Source organism: Rhamphochromis sp. 'chilingali' (assembly GCF_963969265.1).
Source record: "Rhamphochromis sp. 'chilingali' genome assembly, chromosome: 19".
In the NCBI taxonomy this organism is placed as follows: Eukaryota; Metazoa; Chordata; class Actinopteri; order Cichliformes; family Cichlidae; genus Rhamphochromis; species Rhamphochromis sp. 'chilingali'.
In genome coordinates, this window is record NC_137946.1 from 11,978,603 (window position 1) to 12,005,060 (window position 26,458).

Genomic DNA, 26,458 nt, shown 5'->3' on the forward strand with positions numbered 1-26,458 from the left:
CACAAAAACATCAAACAGATGTGGAACACATCACTGGTAACTTGAATGCTCATTTTTTGTATTCCTGAAATTGAATTACATTGTTACCTGTTATGTTCATATCTGTCCTAAGATAAATCTAACTCAAGCTGCTGGAACAATATTAGTTACTAAGGCGGGGTGGAAAGACTGGGACATGCAGGAACCTGCCTGGAATTGTCCAAGCTTGTCAAAAACCCCATCTGTCGCCCTACTGATTCATTTTTTCATTTTATATTGTGCGGTGTATTTGTTATCATTGAAAACAACTCGCTGAACCACTTTACTTTATTCCTTTTCATTAGATCAGTGTAAGTGTACCATATTTAACAATCACAGAACCACATAAACGTGCTGTGCTTTTTTTTTTTTTTTTGCTGTGAGAGATTAACTTACCTCTCATTAAAAGAAATAATGTTTTGGAGTGATATGACAGTTTAGTGGCTAGGTTGGGTATCAAACAGGTGCAAATGTTTTGAAGTCTCTGGTTGGATTCTCAGCTGGATAAATAGTTCCCATCTTTTCCCACTGCCGATGTCAGATAAAGTCATTGTGGCCAAACATGTCGACTCTGGTCTTGTTTGTTCAAAGGACTTTGTTCAGATGCAACTTTGTAAACCTAATCTGAGCTGCCATGTTCTCTGCAGAGAGAAGAGGCTTTCTCCTTGGAAGCTCTCCAAACACGCCAGACATATTCAGACTATTTCTAACTGTGCTGTCATGAACTGTAGCTTTTCACATGCTAACTGAGACCTTTTCACTGCTGTTTTTTGTACACATCATTCTAACCTTTCTCTTTGCACATAAATATATCTGTGAAATGCACTTTATGAAATAATCTTCCTTTTTTTTATATAACTGTACTTACAGCTGTCAGAAGTATATGTACACTCATCATGGGCATGAATATCATAGTAATTTAGGACTTTTAACGATTTCTTTGTTCATTTTCCAGGATGGAATGATTACACAGTAAACATTTTAATTAATGTAAAAAAACAAGAAGGTGCCCAAGTTTGGCATGTTTTATGAAAGTGAAGTGAAGGTGAGACTGTACCAGTTGTCAAGCATGGCAGTGGTATAACCATGCTCTGAGGCTGTTTTTCTTTAAGTGGTACAGATACATTACATGTGATTGGGGGCGACCGTGGTTGGGAAGCTCATCTTGTAACCGGAAGGTTGCCGGTTCGATCCTCTCTCCAGCTCTGTCTGTCCTGGTCATTGTGTCCTTGGGCAAGATACTTCACCCTACCGCCTACTGGTGTTGGCCAGAGGGGCTGATGGCGCGATATGGCAGCCTGCAGGGCAGCTGTGGCTACAACTGTAGCTGCCTCCACCAGTGTGTGAATGTGAGAGTGAATGAATGGTGGAATTGTAAAGTGCTTTGAGTGTCTAGAAAAGCGCTATATAAATGCAATCCATTATTACATTACACAAAGTGGGGTAAGAAGGAGAAGGAATACTTCCAAATTCTTTAGCTTCACCTCAAATCAACAGCTAGACAGTTGGAGCGTGAACACGGCGGCATACATTACATCAAAACTGGTTTTGGAATGGATAAAGCACACTAACATTAAGCTGCTAGAATGGTTTTCCCAAAGCCTCAACCCTGTTGAAGATTTTACAAACTACACTTGAAAATCAGATCAGTTCAAGAAAACCAACCAATTTAAACAATCTCTACTAATTCTTAAGAGAGGAGTGGTCAAGTATACAAGTAGATTTATGCCAGAAGCTTGTTAACGACTACCAAAAGCATGTGGTTGCAACTAGCTAAGGTAATTTTACCAAATATTAGTGGGGATGTTTGTATATATTTTGGCCTGTGTGCATACTTTTGACCCTGTGTAGATTAGAGAAACTCCAAAATCCTTTCAATCTTGTGCCTCAATTCTTAGTTTTTCAAACTTTTTCAGGCTGTATGCTGTAGAATTATTCCACCCTGTAAAAAGTTCAAAGAAATCATTTAAACACCAACATTAACATCGCAGTCATGCAGCAACACAGGAACCACCAAGGTTCAAGCCTGCAACATTATGGAAACTGCTGAAACACCAGCGTCACTGTCCACAGTGAAGCAAATGTCACGTAGCCTCGGACTGAGAGTGTATCAAACAAGAAAGACACGAGAACTACGAAGTGTATGCAAACTTCTGACCAGAGCTGTAGTAAGGCTAACACGAAAGGATTTTTACTTGTACTGAAGTATTTTTACAGATTCACGTGTTTTGCTGCAGTAAATCCAGATACCAAGATTTTCTTTTAAAAGTCTGAGGTAAACTTGAAAACATCTGCAAGTCATAATGCATTATGTGAGGGACATGTCTACCAGTAAATACAATATAATTATGTTTTGTACTGGCTGTAAATTGACGTGCTCTCTGTGTAGTTACAGTCATCCTGCACAGGTCTGCAGTAGCTCTCTTGTCTTCCTGCAGCACGATGCTGTTGTTTTTTTCCCTTATTGCAGTTCTGGAAGAGTTCCCGCTGCTGCTGCATTGATACTCCAGTGGAGGGGCCTGCAGAGGAGAGCAGTGAGCCTGCAGCCTGCCCACGTTATCTCCCACCCATGAAACGTCTCCACTCTACCTGCTGTGACCTTGCACCAAACCTTACGTACCTGTACGGGTTTAATAATGGAGGCGTGAATAATCCACATCAGTAATCCCTGTTAGTGTATATTTGAAATCCTATGATTATCATATTCATAACGTACGTGGGATTACGCCATTCAGCCTCATGCTGTTTAAACAAGCACAAAGAAATAACTTTGCTCACTCAACTTCTTATGAATAATACTTTAGCTTACATACCAACATGCATGCAACGCCAAGCCGACTGATTGTATCATATACTATAGAAATAACAGTAATAACATAATATTTCTATTGCTGACTATCTGAAGTTTTGCACAACTAACACAAAACATTAATGTATTTTAAAGAGTGTATAAACGTATAAATTAAGAAACAGAAAAGGTGCAGTTCGTTATTCCCCCCAAATAACACCTTTCTCAATAATCACAGCATCAACTTGCAAATACGAAAACACAGTTATTAGCATGTAAGGCAAATACTTGCAGTTAAAGCCCTTGGAATCGCAAATCTCTCCATTTCTTTTTCTTGTAAACGGAAAAACAAAATTTAAAAAAGTACTATCAGCAGCGGAAAACAAGCATGCATGGATGTGAGCAGATGTGAGTTGTCTCTGTGTCCTCTATTTGTCCAGCTGTACCTCGACTCAGGTGACAAGCTCTGTCACATGGCCTCTGCTGCATCCTCGTTAAAACTCACAAATCTCTCTCTTTCTTCTTTTTTTGTATTTGAAAAACCTTTTGTGACCATAGAGGCACCTAACAGATGGAGTCTGACAGGCAAATAAATAAATAAACCAATCAAATCTGTAAGTTAAGTGCTAAGCATTTTCTGCTGCGGTGAATAGTGCTGACACAAGGCATTGCTGAGCTGTTGTTGACTGATGGTCTGTACATTTATGGCAAAGAAGCTGTCGTGCTTTAAAAAAAATGACTGTACACACTCGTGTATCATAATGGACTTACAGCAGAGTTTTAGCAGATTAAAGAACAATATAACAATACACAAGATAGTGTGACTTTGTATGCACTAAATAGGGCATACTGCACATAAAATATGCTAATTCATAGCTCTGAATGGTAATGCGATGCAAGAAATCTTCACCTTACAAGACAAAACGACAGAAGAAACAAAATAAGAGTAGGGGGCAGCTTTTAATGATTACAATTAAAAGAAAAAGACATTTTAAAACAAGTCTGTGCAAACAAGAAGCTACTTTACTGCTTTCCTCACCCATTGTAAATCTCTCACGTTGCAAAATATGGTTTTGCCCAGGAAAGAACGATGAAAGAAGTATTTATGATAGGAGCTTTTAAATGTGTGTCTTACAGGAGACCTGGGGGATCTGTGGTTACGTACCCAGCCTCCACGTCACCCTGCACTGCAGAACTTTTCTCTGAGCTTCATAAACACTGTCAAAAGTGCCTGGGTGTGTACACCAATGGGGGGGTGAATGAGACAAGGAGTTGTCTGGGGCATTGGAGGGGGGGAGGGGGGGGGGGTGCAGAGGTGAGGTAAGAGAGAGGTGGCATGCAGCCAACTGAGAGGACAGAGAAAAGTTGGGAGTTAGCCGGAGAGAAGAACAGGGAGATTTATCTTCACTGAGGCTGTGCTGAGGAGGGATAAGAGCCCCGGCGTTTTCCCTGGATGTCTGTCTCTCGGTACCTCTATTTTTTTGCTTACATCCCCCCTCTCTTATTTAATTGTCGCTCTTCTTGGCTGGCACTGCAATGTGGCTGTCTCTGCAGTGAAAGTGCTGCCTGGCAGATTCTCCTTGAGTGAACCCTGGTTGCGCAGTGAGTGCTGCTCTGCCTCCGTCCTGTCCACACTGACTCAGCTGTGCATGCAGTTGGTCAGCCTCTGAGTGAGCACCAGCTGCAGGAGCAGGTAGGCAGTAGCAAAGTTAAACTGTGCTTATCATCAAGTCATGTTTCTTTTCACTCAGCATCCTTTATTTTTATTTTATTTTATTTTTTTAAAAAGGTTATTGTATGTGTAGGAGACTTGCATTTTCTGTGCACTAATATAACTTTTTACTGTACTGCTTGTGTATTCATCGCGACAGATTTTAGTTAATTAACCTTTTTCCTTCCTTCTCCTCACTCTCCTCCTCCTCTGCCCACCGACAGTCCCTTCTAAAGGAGTGCTACCCTGAAACAGCTGCAGGTGCAACACTTGGAGTACACGCATCCACAGAGCAGCTTCCTGATTTTTCCAGTGGACAGAGAGTATTCTCCTAGCTTTCGGGGCCAGTGTTGGATACTGCAGCATCATTTGTTTTGGAGCAGCTCTAGCAGCCATGAAGGTCCGGTGGATTGGGGTTGAACCCGTGAGGCTGGGCCCTCCACACACAACCTGTGGCCTGGTCTTCTCTTTGCTGCTTGGTAATGTCTGTCTTTCTTTTTATGTCATATGATGTGTGCAGTGTTAGAAAGCTTCATCTTTTCCTCACATCAGTATTTATTCATGTGTTTAGGTAGAATAATGATGCTTTGGTATTTCTAGGTCTTATACTGACCTTCATCTCTGACCTATGCAGAGCACAACAATTTGTGTAAGAAATAAGAAACACTATGATTATTTTTGTTTGGGTTGTCCTTGGTTTTTTTTTGTTGTTTGTTTTTTTTTTTTTGCATGATGTTGCATTTTACATATTGCTCTGAGCCAGATGGAGTAGAAGTAGGACAGTAGGTGGAAGTCTTGTAAACTAACTGGTTTTGTTAAATTCATATGAGTCGTAAAGTTTTGATGGCTTTTACAAGTAAGCACAAAGTAACAGTACAAGCCTGAGATTATTTATAGCCAACAGATAGGTAATAATGTGGCTTGACACTTCAAATAATCATTCAGAGCTAATACTTGATGCTGATACTTGTGCTTTGAAATACCCACATCCTTTTTAGAGTCATAACTTAATTTCTATTCATGCCTCTCTTGGGGCATCAGTGCACCAAACACACATTAAACAGTTAAAGCTCCCTTGTTTAAAACATCTTGTGTAGGAGATGTAGGCTGTAAGGTTCCCTTATTGTCCCAGTCCATTTCAAGTCCTGTAAGGTGCATAAAAATGAATCTATTGCAATAAATATCCTGTGTTCCCCACTTTTAATACCAAATTCTTTTCTTTGCATTGTGTTACATTCACACACAGGAACAGATGAGTAACTGTCACTGTCTGGCCAGATTTTTCATAAACAGATCAGCGATTTTTCACAGGTGTTCTTTTTCTTTTTCTTTTTTACAATGTAAAAGAAACTTTCAAGAAACACGTGCGGAAACTGCACAGTAGGCCAAATCTGCAAATGCAGGTGGCCAGCAGCGAGAAAGATGCTACAGCGGTTAAACCATAGCTCAGGACAGTGATTATATTACAGGAGTACAGAATGATATTTGCCTTATGTAATGCATTTATTGTATGATGCACTGTAAGGTGCTTTACAGGATATGGCTAACAGCCTGAACAGAGAGAATAACAGTTTTATAGCCACATGTAGGATAAAGAGAGGCAGGTACTATGGAAAATAGATTTTATTTTATTTCTGAGTTATTATTACTATCTGAATTATGACTTAGACAAATCATCTTATGTCTTAAGCATTATGGCATTGATGGGCTTGATTTTTAGACAGTGTTTAGTCAGAACATTTAAAAGGTAGATGTAATTTTCATGGACGGTATGTGTCTTTATTTTACCTTCAAATAATGATCTGTTCTTGTCCCCACATAGCCCTCACAGTAGTTGGTGGTTTTTTGCATACATCGGTTAATAAAAAAAGAAGAAGAAAATGTTGACATATGTGGGTTAGAAACTGGAACACCAGTGTGCTACTTTTATCTGAAACACCAAGACTCACGAAACAAGTTTTAATGAACAGTACAGAAGTTGGATTTAGAAGAGAGCAGTAAATACCAAAAGGTTTTCATTGTGTTAGGGATAAAACAGAAATAAGATGGGGGTTTTTTAATTTCCTGATCTTGTGTGAGCAGCTTCAGTATCTACACTGATAGCAACAGTGTCCTTGTACTGGAAAATGTGTTCGTTAAGGACACACAGAGGGGCTAAAAGAATGAAAATAAAATCAAACAAATACTGTGAAAAAACTAGTGATAAAAGAATAAAATAAAACATGCATGCATGAGACTGCAGAGTGATTGTGCTGCTCTCTCATTACTCCTTTTCTGGGCTCACTGGACTACATAGGAGCAGTTGAGGAAAAGATTAGAAGGTGTGATTTCGTTTTTTGTCAGGGCAAGAGTGAGCTGAGAGTGAATCGATAGCATGCACACTTACAGTGCCCCTCCCCCGTCTTTCGCTTTGTCAGTTTGTGTTTCCTGTTCCTGCAAATGGTGCTTGTGAGATGTTGACCTTGAGCATGTTATGCACAAAGTGTCCACAAACCACAGGGCAGAATCACAGGAATGTTACAACGAGTGTAGGACATGTTACTACTCTCATGCAACTACTGATCATATAATAGGTCTGTGTTAGTGTTTCTCTGCATTAAATCTCCAACCTGCAAAACACACTGTCAGCATGTACTTTACCTCACATCCTTCACAGGAAGCACTAAGCAAAAGGCACATTAGTGGTGTAGGCCAGAGAGAGAGAGGAGAGCTTCTGTCTGTCCTCGACCTGCTGAAATTATATACTGTAGCCATCTGCTGTCTGTGACCTTCACACAAAAGCAAGTGCTAAGTTCGAATGTCTTACAGTTGTGGTCTGAAGTTTACATGCACTCATCACGGGCATGAACGTTAAGGTAATTTGAGGACTTTTATGATTTCTTCAAACTGTTCGTCTGTACATCTGTAATGACTTACAAAAAACAGGGATTGGGTGTTTTCTCCAAGTCACACTGGACCAGAAATATACATTTACTCACATAAAACATTCAGTAAATGGGGTTGAAAGTTCTACACTGTTTTGGTTTTTGGTTTTTTTGACAAAGCAAAGGCTTATTAACTACTCATGGTCATGACTGACTGCAACTGGAACATTGGAAGTCCAAGGTGAAGATCTCAGGAGAATTGTAGATTTACACAAGTTGGGAAGGTCTCTTGTAGTTTTTTCAGATGTGTCACCACTTCGCTGAGGTCTGTTAGAAGTCCCAAACTGGCACCCTCAGATAAGAGGCAATTGGTTAAGAGGTCCAGGAACCACAGGGGCTCAAGCCTGCCATGAATGGAAAACTACTGGAACTCCAGCATCACTTTCCACAGTGAAGTGGGATTCCCATCATCTACTAAGCCAAGCCATCGACCAAGGAAGTAGATCGTGTGCCAAAATCAACACTTTAAAGCTCAGCTGAAATTTACAGCAGCCCACCCCTGTTTTAAGGTCATTATAGATGTGCGCTGTCATTTCATAAAAGAACAGTTCAAAGAAACTGTTAAAGGCCCCAAATACCAGATCATGCATGTCCATGATGAGTGCATGTTAACTTTTGACTACAACTGTATGCCTGATATGAAAAATATATATCAGGTATACATAAATTGAACATAAATAGATAAAAAAATAATTGAATTGAAATATGTAAAGTATAATCACAGCACACTCTGATGCTGATGGATGCTGATGGTCCTTGGTGTGCAGTTACAGTTTTCACAGCAAAGTCACAGCAAGGACATTATGGTGTTCTCTTACCAAGGGTTTGAATTGTTTAATGCTATTAATAGAAATAATATCTGTGGTTTTAAATATATTTTCATAAAAGAAAAACTTAAGTGGTTGATAGGATAAATAATTTGTGATCCATGCCCATTACACGCAGTGCTAGTAAGCAGTGACTGTGTACAGGGAGTGCAGAATTATTAGGCAAATGAGTATTTTGTCCACATCATCCTCTTCATGCATGTTGTCTTACTCCAAGCTGTATAGGCTCAAAAGCCTACTACCAATTAAGCATATTAGGTGATGTGCATCTCTGTAATGAGAAGGGGTGTGGTCTAATGACATCAACACCCTATATCAGGTGTGCATAATTATTAGGCAACGTCCTTTCCTTTGGCAAAATGGGTCAAAAGAAGGACTTGACAGGCTCGGAAAAGTCAAAAATAGTGAGATATCTTGCAGAGGGATGCAGCAGTCTCAAAATTGCAAAGCTTCTGAAGCGTGATCATCGAGCAATCAAGCGTTTCATTCAAAATAGTCAACAGGGTGATGTGCGTGTGGAAAAACCAAGGCGCAAAATAACTGCCCATGAACTGAGAAAAGTCAAGCGTGCAGGTGCCAAGATGCCACTTGCCACCAGTTTGGCCATATTTCAGAGCTGCAACATCACTGGAGTGCCCAAAAGCACAAGGTGTGCAATACTCAGAGACATGGCCAAGGTAAGAAAGGCTGAAAGACGACCACCACTGACAGAGCGTTCTCACTCCCGAGGCGTAACATGTGGACGTTTTGTCACGTCCCGCGGCGTTCCTGAGGAACGCGAAAGGAGACCTTCGGCGTTCTTATGGTACGCGGCGGGTTATGGCTGGAATCCAGTGCAATGACGCTCCCGCGGTAGTAGACGTTCCAGACCTGTATTCCAGCCCTAAACCTAACCTTATCCCTAGCCCTGACCATAACCTTATTCCTGACCTTAACCAGGACTTTAATGATGTTAAATAGCGTGTTTCTAAGCGATTTGAAGAAAAAGAGCGAACATGTGTAGGTTCAGTCCAGACGGTTCTCATATTTCCTCTTTTTCCGAGGTCGTCATTTAGGAACGTGGTGGGTAGCCGAAAACGTAATATGGTGACGATTTGTCACCTAGCGTAAAATGTTACGCTTTGGGAGTGAGAACGGGTTGCCACTGAACAAGACACACAAGCTGAAATGTCAAGACTGGGCCAAGAAATATCTCAAGACTGGTTTTTCTAAGGTTTTATGGACTGATGAAATGAGAGTGAGTCTTGATGGGCCAGATGGATGGGCCCGTGGCTGGATTGGTAAAGGGCAGAGAGCTCCAGTCCGACTCAGACGCCAGCAAGGTGGAGGTGGAGTACTGGTTTGGGCTGGTATCATCAAAGATGAGCTTGTGGGGCCTTTTCGGGTTGAGGATGGAGTCAAGCTCAACTCCCAGTCCTACTGCCAGTTTCTGGAAGACACCTTCTTCAAGCAGTGGTACAGGAAGAAGTCTGCATCCTTCAAGAAAAACATGATTTCCATGCAGGACAATGCTCCATCACACGCGTCCAAGTACTCCACAGCGTGGCTGGCAAGAAAGGGTATAAAAGAAGAAAAACTAATGACATGGCCTCCTTGTTCACCTGATCTGAACCCCATTGAGAACCTGTGGTCCATCATCAAATGTGAGATTTACAAGGAGGGAAAACAGTACACCTCTCTGAACAGTGTCTGGGAGGCTGTGGTTGCTGCTGCACGCAATGTTGATGGTGAACAGATCAAAACACTGACAGAATCCATGGATGGCAGGCTTTTGAGTGTCCTTGCAAAGAAAGGTGACTATATTGGTCGCTGATTTGTTTTTGTTTTGTTTTTGAATGTCAGAAATGTATATTTGTGAATGTGGAGATGTTATATTGGTTTCACTGGTAAAAATAAATAATTGAAATGGGTATATATTTGTTTTTTGTTAAGTTGCCTAATAATTATGCACAGTAATAGTCACCTGCACACACAGATATCCTCCTAAAATAGCTAAAACTAAAAACTACTTCCAAAGACATTCAGCTTTGATATTAATGAGTTTTTTGGGTTCATTGAGAACATGGTTGTTGTTCAATAATAACATTATTCCTCAAAAATACAACTTGCCTAATAATTCTGCACTCCCTGTATATCTACTTAAAAATGGTACAAAATAATCTAAAAGGTGACTTTTCATTGTTAATCGTGCATCTCTTTTTACTGTACAAAAAAGTACAGAGCACAACATGTATTCTCCTGCCCATGAACATAAAAAGTTGAAGGTTTTCAAATCAGTTTTAGCATGATACTGAGGAAAATGTATCTGTGTTACTGACATTATAATAACGTTGACAACTAAGATAAGAAATGTAAATGATGGGCTGACATTGTGGGAAATATCCTTTATTCACTTCCTTGTCTAAGTGCTACACTTCTGATGAATATGAACTAAAATCCAACCATCAGTAATTCTTATTGCTGATGAATTTTTATATTACGCAAAATCAAACAAAATCTCGTCTTTTTCTTGACTTAAAAGCAGCGATGAACTAAAATCTCTACAGGAATTCACTGTTCCCAGGTCAAAAACACCCCAGCATGTAGCGTCTATCTTATTTATTTACATATGTTTTTCCCCAAATTAAACAAATAAGATGCTATGAGTCAGTGGAGGTTATCAAATCTATTTTACATTACTGTGCAAAAGACTTGAACCACATCCTTCTTCTCATTTCTTTATATTTTGCAAGCAAAATTGGTGCAGTGTTTTTATCGAAAAGTGTAAACATAATGGAAATACAGTATGTAGGCCAAAAACAGAGATTGTATGATACTCATGAGCTCGAAAGTCAATATTTGGTATGACCACCTTTATTCTTTAGCACAGCCTGACTTCTCATCAGCCGCTTTCTTCTCATTTCTTTAAGTCTTCCTCGGGAATAATTCTCCAGACTTCTTGAAGGACATTCAAACCTCTTCTTTGGATGTTTATGCCTTTTGTTCTGTTCTCTGTCAAGATGAGCCCACCCTGCTTCAGTAATGTTGAGGTGCAGTTCATGATTTATATTGTTAAGCTGCATGTTTTTCTATTTATGTGTGCTTTTACTGCATCGGCAGTGTGTTTGGGATAATTGTTATTATTTCAGATGGTACTGAATGAATCAAAGTCAGACAGTGCTTTTCAGTTTCGATAAGATCACCAACACCGCTGGCTAAAATGAAATCCCAAACCATCACAGAGTCTCCCAGCCAGGGGGTGCAGATGGCATATTCTCACTGTACCTCCATCCTGACAACCTCCATACATATTAACAATGATTTGATCCAAGAATTTTGATTCCTCGCTCTATATGACTTGTTTATTTTCAGTCCTGTTCTTGTGTAATTTGCCATAGCTGAGCCTTATATCCCTGTTTCCCATTAAGGATGGCTTCACAGCTCCAACACCATTGTGAAGTTTGCTGACGACACAGTGGTGTTGGGCGCCATCTCCAACAACGAAAGTCTGTATTTCAGGTGTTAGCATAAGCACATAATAATCTTTCATTGCAGGTGCAACTGTAATCATGTTATACACATATTGCATAATTAAAGGGTTGAAGCTCGGTCAAGTTAATTAATGGTTTGAAGCTACGGGCAGCGCGATATCTGGCCGATCAATGGAGCAAAGTTCAGCTATTGAAAGGTTGCCTACATGTTTACAGTATAATTTACTACATATTGCCTGCGTGCATTCAGCAGCCTGCTGCACTGGAGTTTGCCTGGTAACAGATGACGTAGAGGGGGGTCATGTACTGAGGTTAACAACACAGACACATAGTCTGTCTGGGTAAACTGATTGCAAATGTTGTGTAAGTCTAGAAAAGTGTAATAACAGGATGCATCTGGGAGGCGGTGGAGGAACTGAGAAAGGAACTGTTCTGTTTTAGTGACGCGAGTTACTGGTCATCATAAGTATAAATATTACACCCACCTATTGTCAGGCGGGAGATGGAGCCTGATATTTTGCAGAGCCCATCTTCACCACATATATGTGTTTTAATAAAATCATTTGTGTTGACCCACTATGGACTTTCAGTCATATGTCTCTTCCTCAAAAATTCGAACCACGACACGGCCTACATGGATGAAGTGAAGAATCTGGCATCATGGTGCCAGGACAACCATCTCCAGCTGAACGTTGGCAAGACCAAGGAGCTGGTGGTGGACTTCAGAAGGGGTCAGCACAGAGACTACAAGCCCATTATCATCAATGGAGCTCCCGTGGAGAGGGTGCAGTCCTTCTGTCATGGTCTACGGTGGGTGGCTGGAGTTTCCATTAGGCTCCTGAACTGACCTGGGATCCGCCCCTGGGCAGGGCCAACTCCAGCTCCTGCACACCTGGAGCCTATTGCAGGCTATCAAGCCAGAGGGATTTAAACCACACATCGATGTTCACTCACTGCCAGTTCGTCATCAACCCATGTTGGTAACAGGTCTTGTGTTTCAAATTCTCGCTGTGATTTATCTTACTAACAAAGACTCTTTTGTGCTACAGTTGCTGTACCCACCCTGGCTCACTCCACCTCCGGACTCGGGATACCTAGTGATCATTTTGGAAATCCCTCTGTGCCTCACCTGCCTGCCCTCCTGCCATCACACTCCATCTGGAGCCCCGGATCTCAGGTCAGCCTTTCCACGCCACTCAGCCTCCCCTGGATCTTCATCATCCCCCTCTCAAACACTCCAGGTCCCTAACTGCAAGTAAGAATTGCTGCTCTTATACTGGCCACTTCTGAGCTGCCTTCACTACCTGCCTAACTCCTATATCCTCTCCCCTCAGTGTGACTGTTCCCCACTCAGCTCCGTTCCACTTCTCAGGCCTCGTTCCCTCGCCCTAGCCACGTTCCCCTGGGCACGCCACACCAAGGCTCCACGTCTCGTCATTTTCTGTCTTTGCCACGTTTCCCTTTTTTTCCCCCTTGCACTTAACCGTAATAAACTGTTAAATCATCTACTGTCTCCGCTCTGGGTTTCTGCACCTGAGTCCTATTCAGTACCGGCCATCCGTCGCCGTGACAGTACGAACTGGCCAACAAATGGACTCAGCAGACCCAGTACGTGCAGCAGTCTCCAAGCAGGGAGCCATTTTAGGGGCTCATGAGCAAGCGTTGCAGGTTCTCGACACCCGGTGTCAAGCCATAGGCGAGACCCAGGCTAGGATCTTAGCTTCCCTGCAGGAGATTCAGTCGGCTCTTTCCCCTCCTCCAGGCCCATCCTCCGCGTCCCCTGCGCCCGTGGCAGAACCTCCCCAGTCTTCCCCAGCTCCGACCCCTTCGGGCTCCGTGTTTCGCGATGCTGCATTCCCAGAACCCGAGCCGTACTCTGGGGAGCGGGGCCGCTGTACGGCCTTTCTACTGAAATGTTCTCTCGCGTTCACGCATTCACCCCGTTCATTTACTAGCGAATCAGCTCGGGTAGCATATCTGGTGGCTAAGCTACAGGGCAAGGCGCTGTTATGGGCCGAGGCGTACCTGTCGGCTCACCCGCTCCCAACCTGCTCGTTTGATGATTTTCTGTGCGAGTTTAAAAAGACCTTTACTCACCCAGTATCGGAGGGTAGTTCTGATGAAAGGTTGCTCGGGTTGCAAAACAGGGGAGCCGGAGTGTCGCTGAGTTCATTATCGACTTCCGTACTGCAGCCGCCGAGGCCAATTGGCCCGATCATGCCCTTCGGGGAGTGTTCCGTCGCGCCTTAAACGACGAGCTCAAAGACCAGCTCGCTTCCCGCGATGAGCCCGAATCCTTTGAAGACTTGGTCTCCCTTTCCCTTCGGATAGATAATCGCCTGAGGGAAAGGGAGGCAGAAAAGAACCAGAAACATCGTAAACCTGCGCCTCGTACGTTTTCACTTCCTCCACCGTCACGTCCGGTGTCAACATCCGCTCCCGTTTCCGTGGAAACGGACGCCGCTCCGGAGCCTATGCTAATCGGCCGCTCTCGTCTCACACCAGAGGAGCGAGAACGACGGCTTCGGTCGGGCGCGTGTTTTTACTGTGGCTCAGTGGAGCATAGGTTAGCGCAGTGTTCGGTTCGGCCAAAAGGCTCCGCCCGCCGGTAATTTCGGGGATACAGGTGGGCGGATCCTCTTTCAGTTCCAAACCCCGGTTAATTCTACCAGTCACCCTGTGTCTAAATAAGGTTTCTCACCCCCTCCATGCTCTCGTTGATTCCGGAGCAGAGCAAAATTTAATAGATTTAGCTCTCACTAGACGCCTTCATTTGCCACTCAAGACTCTCGATCCTCCCATCCCTGTTACCGCATTAAACGATCAAATATTCTCTCAGATAACCCATCAGGCTGGCCCCGTAACCCTCGTCACCTCTGGAAACCACCATGAAGCCATTACCTTATTCACCTTCTCTTCTCCTGATTCACCACTCATCCTAGGCTACCCCTGGCTACAGAAACACAACCCTCATATAGACTGGTCTGGAAGTAAAATCGCTAGTTGGAGCCCTTTTTGTCTAGCCCACTGCCTCAAGTCTGCCCTACCGCCGGGTGCCCCTGACACTAACACCTCGGGCGTTGATCCGGTTGACCTCACACTCGTCCCACCTGAGTACCATGACCTCCAGGAAGTTTTCAGTAAAGACAAAGCGTCGTCCTTACCACCCCACAGGCCTTATGACTGCGCTATCGACCTTCTACCTGGTGCTCCGCTTCCCTCTAGCCGGCTATTCAACATCTCCAGACCAGAAAGAGAGTCCATGGAAAAGTACATCCACGAGTCATTAGCTGCAGGTATCATCCGCCCATCCTCCTCTCCAGTGGCCGCCGGCTTCTTTTTTGTGGAAAAGAAGGATAAATCACTCTGTCCATGCATAGACTACAGAGGGTTAAACGACATCACCATTAAAAACAAATATCCTTTACCCCTTATCAGCTCAGCCTTCGAACCCCTCCATGAAGTCACCGTATTCACCAAACTGGATCTCCGCAATGCCTACCACCTTGTCCGCATCAGGGAGGGGGACGAATGGAAAACGGCTTTTAATACGCCCCTAGGTCATTTTGAGTATTTGGTCATGCCGTTTGGGTTAACCAATGCCCCCGCTGTCTTTCAGAACCTGGTCAACGACGTGCTCCGTGATTTCCTGAACCAGTTTGTCTTTGTTTATCTTGATGACATACTCATTTTCTCCAAGACCCCCCAGGAACACCATGTCCACGTCCGAGCAGTCCTCCAATGCCTCCTGGAAAACCGACTTTACGTCAAAGCCGAGAAATGTGAGTTTCATGCACAATCTGTCACTTTTCTTGGCTATATACTCGCAGGAGGGCAGGTGAAGACTGATCCAGCCAAGATCCGCACGATCCTGGAGTGGCCCACGCCCACGTCACGCAAGCACTTACAACGTTTCCTCGGCTTTGCCAATTTCTACCGGAGGTTTATTCGCAACTACAGCCAGGTAGCCACTCCTCTCACTACACTCACATCCACCAAAAGACAGTTCATCTGGACACCTGAAGCTGAGGTAGCATTCAGTAGGCTCAAGCGCCTATTTACTTCAGCTCCAGTATTGTGTCACCCAGATCACTCCAAGCCATTTGTTCTAGAGGTAGACGCGTCCGACGTCGGCGTCGGAGCGGTCCTTTCACAGCATTCAGGTTCCAAGGCCAAGTTACACCCATGTGACTTTTTTTCACGTCGACTCTCGTCAGCTGAACGCAACTATGATGTAGGAGACAGAGAGTTGCTGGCTATTAAGTTAGCCCTGGAAGAGTGGCGTCACCTATTGGAAGGAGCTGAACACCAATTCACCATCTTCACAGATCATAAAAACCTTACTTACCTCAAAACAGCTAAGCGTCTAAACGCCCGCCAGGCCCGTTGGTCTCTGTTCTTTGATCGCTTCAAGTTTGCCATCTCTTTCCGTCCAGGTTCCAAGAACGCCAAGGCTGATGCCCTGTCTCGTCTTTACGACCCAGACGCTGAACCCACCGAACCAGCTCCTGTGCTTCCTGCCTCCTGCCGCGTAGCGTTTTTATCCTGGGACATAGAGGAATCCATCCAGCGTGCTTTACTGGATGAACCAGACCCTGGCACAGGTCCTCCGGGCCGCCGCTTCATTCCCACAGCAACCCGTTCGGCTGTAATTAAGTGGGCTCATACCTCCCGGTTTTCCTGCCATCCTGGAATCGGCCGCACCATCGCACTACTACGTCGTCACTTCTGGTGGGCAACTCTGGAACATGATGTGCGGGACTACGTCTCTGCCTGTGACGTGTGCGCCAGGAACAAGACCCGAAATCAGCGACCATCCGGTCTTCTACAACCTCTAGCCGTACCTTCTCGTCCTTGGTCCCACATTTCCCTGGACTTTGTCACTGGACTGCCTAGGTCAGCAGGTAAAACAGTGATACTCTCTGTGATCGACAGGTTTTCAAAAGCAGCTCACTTCGTTGCCCTGGAGAAACTACCCACTGCCACGGAAACTGCAAGACTGATGGTTGACCACGTCTTCAAACTCCACGGGATTCCTGCCGAGGTCACTTCTGACAGGGGACCTCAGTTTACATCCCAGGTTTGGAAATCTTTCTGCTCTGCCCTGGGTGCTCGAGCCAACCTCAGTTCTGGTTACCACCCTCAAACCAACGGGCAGACTGAGAGGCTCAACCAAGAGCTGGAGTCCATGCTCCGCTGCATGGTTTCCCATAACCCGGCTACCTGGTCAGCACATCTCCCATGGGTGGAGTATGCGCACAATTCTCATGTTTCCGCATCCACTGGTCTCTCTCCATTTGAAGCGTCCCTGGGCTATCAGCCTCCCCTCTTCCCTGAGGAAGAGGCTGATTTGGCTGTGCCTTCCGTCCAGCACCATCTCCAGCGCTGCCGCCGCGTCTGGACTCGGACCCAGGAGGCACTGAAGAAAGCTGCTGCCCGCCACTGCCGCTATGCAGATCGTCTACGGTCGCCAGCTCCTCGGTACGCTCCAGGGCAGAAGGTGTGGCTGTCGGCTAAGGATGTTCCCCTTAAAGTTTCCTCCCGCAAGCTGGCTCCTCGGTTTATTGGGCCGTATGTCATCCACTCGGTCATCTCGCCCTCTGCTGTGAAGCTCGAGCTTCCTCCCAGTCTGCGGATTCACCCGGTTTTTCATGTTTCCCAAGTCAGGCCTGTGCTGTCCAGTGTGCTGTGCCCGCCTTCCGACCCCCCTCCGCCCGCCCGGCTCATCGATGTTCATCCGGCCTATACAGTTCAGTGGATCGTTGACGTCCGTCGCTGTGGTCGGGGTCGCCAGTTTTTGGTGGACTGGGAGGGGTATGGGCCTGAGGAACGTGCCTGGGTTCCTCGCTCGTTTATCCTTGATCCTGCTCTTGTCTCTGATTTTTTCAGGTCACGTCGCGGGCTGGGGACCGGTCGGCCGCCGGGTGGCGTCCCTTGAGGGGGGGGTACTGTCATGGTCTACGGTGGGTGGCTGGAGTTTCCATTAGGCTCCTGAACTGACCTGGGATCCGCCCCTGGGCAGGGCCAACTCCAGCTCCTGCACACCTGGAGCCTATTGCAGGCTATCAAGCCAGAGGGATTTAAACCACACATCGATGTTCACTCACTGCCAGTTCGTCATCAACCCATGTTGGTAACAGGTCTTGTGTTTCAAATTCTCGCTGTGATTTATCTTACTAACAAAGACTCTTTTGTGCTACAGTTGCTGTACCCACCCTGGCTCACTCCACCTCCGGACTCGGGATACCTAGTGATCATTTTGGAAATCCCTCTGTGCCTCACCTGCCTGCCCTCCTGCCATCACACTCCATCTGGAGCCCCGGATCTCAGGTCAGCCTTTCCACGCCACTCAGCCTCCCCTGGATCTTCATCATCCCCCTCTCAAACACTCCAGGTCCCTAACTGCAAGTAAGAATTGCTGCTCTTATACTGGCCACTTCTGAGCTGCCTTCACTACCTGCCTAACTCCTATATCCTCTCCCCTCAGTGTGACTGTTCCCCACTCAGCTCCGTTCCACTTCTCAGGCCTCGTTCCCTCGCCCTAGCCACGTTCCCCTGGGCACGCCACACCAAGGCTCCACGTCTCGTCATTTTCTGTCTTTGCCACGTTTCCCTTTTTTTCCCCCTTGCACTTAACCGTAATAAACTGTTAAATCATCTACTGTCTCCGCTCTGGGTTTCTGCACCTGAGTCCTATTCAGTACCGGCCATCCGTCGCCGTGACACCTTCAAGTATCTCTGTGTCCACATCTCCTCAGACATGACATGGTCTGCCCACATTCAGGTCCAGACCAAAAAGGCTAGGCAGCACCTGTACCACTTACGACAACTGAGGAAGTTCAGGGTCTCTCCAAAGATCCTCAGGGTTTTCTATACAGGCACTGTGGAGAGCATCCTCACACAGAACATCACATCCTGGTTTGGGAACAGCTGTGTTAAGGACCAAAAAGCTCTTCAGAGAGTGATCCATATGGCAGAACGCTGCTGCAAGGACACTGAAGATACTGAAGGGCCCGTCCCATCATTATTTACGGGTTGTACGGAAGCCCCAAACGCAATTTCATTGTTCTCTGACAATGACAATAAATACTTAAATGAAATGAAATGAAATCATGGCAACAAACTGGTCCAACTTCTGTCCGGTAGAAGGTTCCGCATCATCCGGGCAAGGACAGAGAGACTCAAGAGGAGCTTCTATCCCCAAGCCATTTATAGATTCAACTAATCAAATTATTTTTTATTCTCAGCTGTGTGTAACAATGTGCCTAAAAATACAATTTAAAATTGGTTCTTTTCTAAGTTTTCTGCCATGAATGGACACAACAATTGTTCATCCTTTTAGTTAGATACATATTTTATGCTTGAATAATTCAGAGGTCAGTGACAAAAACCATTCCTATGAAAATGGTTAGGTACAAGGACTGCACTAAAATTGAATAAAAAAGCAACCAAAGAAAACCTTTGACCTTCAGAAAGCCTGGAGAAATATTGCTCAAGAGCATTTAAAAAATGACAAATAAAACAGACAACTTGAAACAAATATAAAGAAAGAGCTGTTTAAATGCTTTTTCCCGGCCTTGGTATCAACTAGTTGGTAGGTGTAGTTGTATATTTAACAAACAGATATGAAATTACTGCCGGTCTTCTAATCTAACTCTCAGCAAGAAAGCAAATAACCAAGACAAAAAAAAATTATTACACCAGCATACAGACCTCACACTATGGTACTGCACTGTAAGACTGGTGTATGTCCTATCTTCATGTTTTTTGCCATTCCTCTCCTTTTCAGGTGCGTGGTCTGCTCAGGCCCTTGAGATGTCTGTCGGGAAAATTCCCTTCCTTCAGGCAGTGAATGGGAGCACAGTTACTTTGCCGTGCACCTATGCCAGCTGTATTGGCATTGAAAATCTCTACTTCAACTGGCAATTCAATGACAACGGCACTATGCAAAAGGTAAAAACCTTCCACGTGATTCAAAGATTTCTGTTTGTTTTTTTCTAACTTGTGCAGTCGGCAGCAGTTTTGAGATGACTGATATCTTGCTGATCCCATCAGGTCTGTGAGTCAGTGATACCTTCAGAGGGGGTGGTGCCAGATGTGACTATATTCCGGGAGCGTGTGGAGTTTGTGGGGAAAAACCATCATAATAACGTCTCCATCTTGTTGTTGAACATCACCTTTGAGGATGGGGGACAGTACACGTGTTTTGGACGCAATCCCAAAGAGCACCACAAGAACCATAGTGCCATCTTCAACCTCATAGTGGTTGACGAGTGTGAGTGGTCATGGTCTATGACATATGCCACAGTGTCATCTAATTTATTTTTCTTTCATTACAAAGTTAAATATATCCTGTTAGATTTTAAGGACATCATTGTTAAACTGTAAACCAGCTTTTTTCTGCCCCATTGAACTAGTCATTTGAATGTTCATGTTTTCACACTGATATACACCAATCAGTGCATAACACCATAGACCACTGACAAGTGAAGTGAACAACACTGATCTCTGATATGGCCACCGACCTAAGCACTGTTGCCGACCATGTGCTCCCTTTGATGGAAGCGGTAATCCCTGTGGACTCTTTCAGTAGGATATTGCGTTGCAAAACAAAAAAAAAAGGTTCAGGAGAGGTTTGAGGAGCACAGCAATGAATTTGAGGTGTTGACTTGACCTCAAATTCCCCTGATCTAAGTCCAGTTGAGCATGTGCTGGACAAACAAGTCAGATAATCAGATGCCCTGGAGCCATGCCCGGGGAGGGTGCCCGAGGGCAAGCGTCTGGTGGCCGGGCCTTAGTCCATGGGGCCTGGCCGGGCACAGCCCAAAAAGGGGACATGGGCCCATCCTCCCGCAGGCCCACCACCTGCAGGAGGCGCCATAGGGGTCGGGTGCATTGTGTGCCGGGCGGCGGCCAGGAGCGGAGGCCCTGGCGGACTGATCCCCGGCGGGTATTCTAATATCCCCTCAGCTAGCTGCCGGTACGTTGGGGTTTTTCCCGGTGGATGAGAGGGTTTGTTCTCTGCACCTTAGGGTCGGGGAACGGGTCCTGACTGTCATCTGCGCTTATGCGCCAAGTGGCAGTTCAGAGTACCCAGCATTCTTAGAGTCCCTGGGTGGGGTGCTGGAGGGTGCTCCACCTGGAGACTCTGTTGTCCTGCTGGGAGACTTCAATGCTCACGTGGGTAATAACAGTGAGACCTGGAGGGGCGTGATTGGGAGGAACGGCCTCCCTGATCTGAATCCGAGCGGTGTTTTGTTATTTGACTTCTGTGCAAATCACAGTTTGGCCGTAACGAACACCTTGTTCGAACATAAGAATGTCCATAAGTGCACGTGGCAGCAGGACGCTCTAGGCTGCAGGTCAATGATCGATTTTGTAATCGTATCACCAGACCTGCAACCATATGTTCTGGACACTCGAGTAAAGAGAGGGACTGAGCTGTCAACTTATGGTGGTGGTGAGTTGGATCAGGTGGCGGGGGAGGACGCTGGACAGACCCGGTGCACCTAAACGTGTAGTGAGGGTGTGCTGGGAACATCTAGCAGAGGCCCCAGTCCGCGAGATCTTCAAAGCACACCTCCGGCAGAGCTTCAACAGCATTCTGAGGAACACGAACCAAATGGTGGACACCAGAGGTGAAGGGAGCCACCAGGCTGAAGAAGGAGTCCTATCGGGCTTGGTTAGCCTGTGGGACTCCAGAGGCAGCCGACAGGTACCGACAGGCGGCTCGGGCAGTGGCTGAAGCAAAAACTCGGGTGTGGGAGGAGTTCAGAGAGGCCATGGAAAAAGACTTTCGGACTGCCTCGAAGAGATTCCGTCAGGCGTCTCAGGAGGGGAAAGCGGTGCTCTACCTGCACTGTGTATAGTGCTGGCGGAGCGCTGCTGACTTGGACTGAGAAACTTGTCAGGCGGTGGAAGGAATACTTCGAGGACCTCCTTAATCCCACTGACACGTCTTCCGAGGAGGAAGCAGAGTCTGGGGATGAGGAGAATGACCCGCCAATTTCCGGAGGCGAGGTCACTGAGGCAGTTAAACAACTCCTTGGTGGCAGAGCCCCTGGTGTTGATGAGGTCCACCCCAAGTTCCTGAAGGCTCTGGACGTTGTAGGGCTGTCCTGGTTGACACGCTTCTACAATGTTGCATGGAGATCAGGGGCAGTACCCCTGGACTGGCAGACCGGGGTGGTGGTCCCCATCTTTAAGAAGGGGGACCGGAGGGTCTGTTCCAATTACTGGGGGATCACACTCCTCAGCCTCCCTGGGAAAGTCTATGCCAGGGTGCTGGAAAGGAGAGTTCGTCCGCTAGTCGAACCTCAGATACAGGAGGAACAATGCGGTTTTCATCCTGGTCGCGGAACACTGGACCAGCTCTTTATCCTCTCAAGGATACTTGAGGGTGCATGGGAGTTTGCCCAACCAGTCTACATGTGTTTTGTGGACTTGGGGAAGGCATTCAACCGTGTCCCTCAGAGTGTCCTGTGGGAGGTGCTGCGGGAGTATGGGGTGTCTGGCCCATTGCTACGGGCCATTCAATCCCTATACAACCGTTGCAAGAGCTTGGTTCGCATTGCCGGCAATAAGTTGGACTCGTTCCCGGTGGGTGATGGGCTCCGCCAGGGCTGCCCTTTGTCACAGATTCTGTTCATAATGTTTATGGACACGATTTCTAGGTGCAGCCAAGTGGCGGAGGGCTTTCACTTCGGTGGCCTCAGAATCTCATCTCGGCTTTTCGCGGATGATATGTTTCTGTTGGCTTCATCGGGTGAAGGCCTCCAGCTCCCACTGGAACGGTTCACAGGCGAGTGTGAAGCAGCGGAAATGAGGATCAGCACCTCCAAATCTGAGGCCATGGTTCTCAGCCGGAAAAGGGTGGAGTGCCCACTCCGGGTCGGGGATGAGTTCCTGCCCCAAGTGGAGGAGTTCAAGTATCTCGAGGTCTTGTTCGCAAGTGATGGGAGAAGGGAGCAACTCAGTGATGGGAGAAGGGTAGTGACCGAAAGCATGAGATCGCGGATACAAGCGGCGGAAATGAGCTTCCTCCGAAGGGTGGCTGGCCTCTCCCTTAGAGATAGGGTGAGAAGTTCAGCCATCCGGGAGGGGCTCAGAGTAGAGCCGCTGCTCCTCCACATCGAAAGGAGCCAGCTGAGGTGGTTCGGGCATCTGACAAGAATGCTTCCTGGGCGCCTCCTGGGTGAGGTGTTCCAGGCATGTCCCACCGGGAGGAGGCCCCGGGGCAGACCCAGGACACGCTGGAGAGATTATATCTCTCGGCTGGCCTGGGAACGCCTTGGCGTTCCCCCGGATAAGCTGGAAGAGATGGCTGGGGAGAGGGAGGTCTGGGCTTCTCTGCTTAGGCTGCTGCCCCCGCGACCCGGCCCCGGATAAAGCGGATGAAGACAGATGGATGGATGGAATAACTTTATTTATAAAGCGCTTTCAAACAAAGTGCTGTGCAGCTATTTGACTGTACTATAGTCAAATAGCTACAGTACATGGTAACTCTATTGGAGCCCATGCCTCAAGGGGTCAGTACTGTTTTGGCAGCAAAAGGCAAATGACACCATGTTAGGCAGATAATGGTAAAGTTATGGTTGATTGGTGTATAAGGCAGTCACAGAAAGGGTGGTCTTCCAGATGCTCAACTGGACTGGTAAAAATAAGAGAGAACATGCATGTGTCGAAGGCAAAATTACAGAGCTCCGCAAGAGACATAGGAGAAAATGGGACATGGGAGCTGAAGTTTTGCGAGATCTCGCAAATGTTTTGGCCGCATTCTTTGGAGGCCACCAGCTTCAAGCCGACCGGGAGGTCAAGGCACGATGTGCCGGGAGTGCGGTGTTCTCCCCGGCTGTAGTGGGCCTCATCCTCCTGCTAGCTTCGAGATGGTGGGTAACAGACGTCTCTGAAAACGTTGGAGCACTTTTGCAAATATGTGATGTCATGATAAACTGAGCAGATATTAGACATTTACACAGCTACATTCACGCCTCAAAATATCTTAAAAGTTTATTTTGTGATCCACAAAGAGTAAAATTAAAACTAAACTTGTTGGAAACGAATTGGCTGGGCCGCGCCATGAATTCTGGGATAGGTTGGGTTACGAAGGATACACTGACTCGGCCTTCAAATGCAACCTGCGAAGTATGCAGTCTATTTTGCGAGATCCCGCAAAAGTTTTGCTACATCCCAAGTTAGTTTTGCGAGATCTCGCAAAAGTTCATCTTAATTTTTTTTTTCTCCCATGTCCCTTGCGGGGCTCCGTACAAAATAAATCAGGTCGCACATAAATGAAAAACATATATTTGTGCAGTTAAGAAAAAGAAATCTGGTGACATTTCATATATTTTTTATATATATTTAAAATATTTTTAAATGTATGTAATTTCATATTTACATTTCACAGCTTTTTTGTTATTCTAAGACTGATAAATGTAGAAGGAGCAACGGTCACAAGATCAGCTAAAACAGGAGGTTACCCTGAGACAGACAATGCCTGAACAACATGTCATCATGTTTAGCTACCTTCATCAGTTTTTACCTGGTCATTTGTTAATGCCTGCAGTGAGGGAGGTGGACAACACGCTGACCATCATCATAGCTTCGGCTGTGGGTGGGGCAATTGCACTGCTGATGGGCTTCATGCTGCTCAAGAACTTCACTCTCTTTGTTCTCACCAAGCTTGAGGAGAAGAAGTAAGTTTTCTTATAAGCAATGATCTTTCACTAGATTACACAGTTGGTGCTTGGCATCAAGTTAGATCAGCCAGTATATGTACATGCTGAGGATTTTCAGCTTTGAACTGTTGTGTGTCTACAGCTTTAACACTGTCTCTTTTACCTCCAACTGCAGTAAGGAGTGCCTTGTAACTTCATCAGGGATTGACAACACAGAAAATGGCCTCTCAGGATCCAAAGCAGATTCAAAACCAACACCAAAAAAGAAATGAGACAGTGCATGTAAAAACAAGTGAATATAAATATGACAGTGCTCATATTTATATACCTTCTCTGGATATTTGTATATGCCAAATTCATTATGTTCAAGTTAAAAGCTTAACTCTGGTTGTGGCCTTCAGAGAGGGAAATTATATCAAATGTGTAAAGAGAAGTAACTGTCCAGATGATGTACAACAATATTATTTAAAATGTGCACATCATTTTTGCATAACTGCATAATTTACATAAACAGTAGCAGATTAGAAATTAGATGAAACTTTATTAATCCCTTGGGTGGGTTCCTCCGGGAAATTCAGTTTCCAGTCGCACAGCACCGACAGAAGTTGCATGTTACAGAGTTGGAATACCAAATAAAGGGGTAACAACTAACACTTGACTTATTTAGGATATCCAGACAGTAACTGAGCCTGGTGAAATGTAACAAACAGGTAATATATTGAGGCTTGGTGGAACACGTCAGAAATCTCAAATGATCATTATCCCCATGTTGTCTTTCTGGGTGGGTCAATTAAGACGTCACTGCTCCAGCAACAGCAGTGAAGGTTTGAGCTTAAATGGACTCAACAACACAATACAACATGAAGAAAGAAGATACTTTACAAAAGACTATGTATTTCAGGAACTTGAAATTAGTTTAAGTGATTAATTTCCTATTATTTTACGGGCCCTGTAAAACAAGACGTTTGAGTAACTTCTTAAATGAATATTTGGGAATTCAATTCACAACTACAGTCTTAATCTGATACATTGTTACCAACCTGTGAAAAAATAGTAATATATCTGTCGGCATAATTTGTTGTTGTTTTGTGTTTATACTTTCACCATTACATATTATTTTATATACACAATTGATACCAAATTTAAATTTTGCTTTGTGTTATACGGCTATGTGAAAAAGAAAATACGCCCTCTTTCAGTTCTATGATTGTACATCAGGACATAACAACAACAACAACAATAATAATAGTAACAAATGTACTTAGTGTGTACACTAAGTACAAGATTCATTAGCTTGTACAATCATATTTAACAGCAATAAATTGAAGAGGTCAGTGTCTCTCATGTTGTTTTTAGAGGAATTCTTTAGTCCACTGAGATGTGCAGGCATTCAGGCACTGTATGTCTGCACACCTCTACACTCCTAAGTACTACCTCAGCATTTTTGTTTCTTTTTCAGCCATTCTGTACATTGCATTACCCAATTTAGACCACAGCTTTAGCTGTCAGACAAATGGCTTCACATTTAACATCAAACTGACTCTAGAATATTTTTGTAATAAGAGGAGTTTGTGGTTAACTCCGTAACTGTGAGGTATCCAGGTCCTGTGGCTGAAATCAGCCAAATCACCACACCGCTACCACCACGTTTTACAGTTGGTGTGAGGTGTTTTTTGCTGATGTGCTGTGTTTGTGTGGTATTGTGCATTATAGCCAAATGTCTCCACTTTGGCCTTGTTTGTCCAGAGGACATTGATCCAGAACTTCAGTGGTTTGTCAGATGCTATGTTATTTTTAGAGAGAAGGGACTGACATGTTGAGCCTTTTTTAAATTGTCGTGTCATTAACTTTAACATTCACATGCTAACTGAGACTGTGGAGCCAAAGATATAGCTCTTAAATTTTTTTCAGTTTCTCTGTACACTGCATGGTCTGACCTTGGGGTGAATTTTCTGGGATGTCCACCCCTGGAAAGACTGGCAACTGTCCTGAATTGTTTCCACATGAGAATGAGCTTACTCACAGGAAAGTTCAAATTGTTTG

The 26,458-nt window shown here is 45.1% G+C and overlaps 1 protein-coding gene across 1 annotated transcript; it reads left to right on the forward strand.

The window, feature by feature from the left end:
* Positions 1-4,911: 4,911 nt before the first annotated feature.
* On the forward strand, positions 4,912-24,687 carry scn4bb (sodium channel, voltage-gated, type IV, beta b; the record flags this gene model as incomplete). The annotated part of the gene is made up of 5 exons (XM_080866197.1): positions 4,912-4,996; positions 19,528-19,691; positions 19,794-20,013; positions 24,304-24,433; positions 24,591-24,687. The coding sequence occupies 5 exons, from the start codon at positions 4,912-4,914 to the stop codon at positions 24,685-24,687; spliced, it is 696 nt and encodes a 231-aa protein (XP_080722323.1).
* Positions 24,688-26,458: the final 1,771 nt, after the last annotated feature.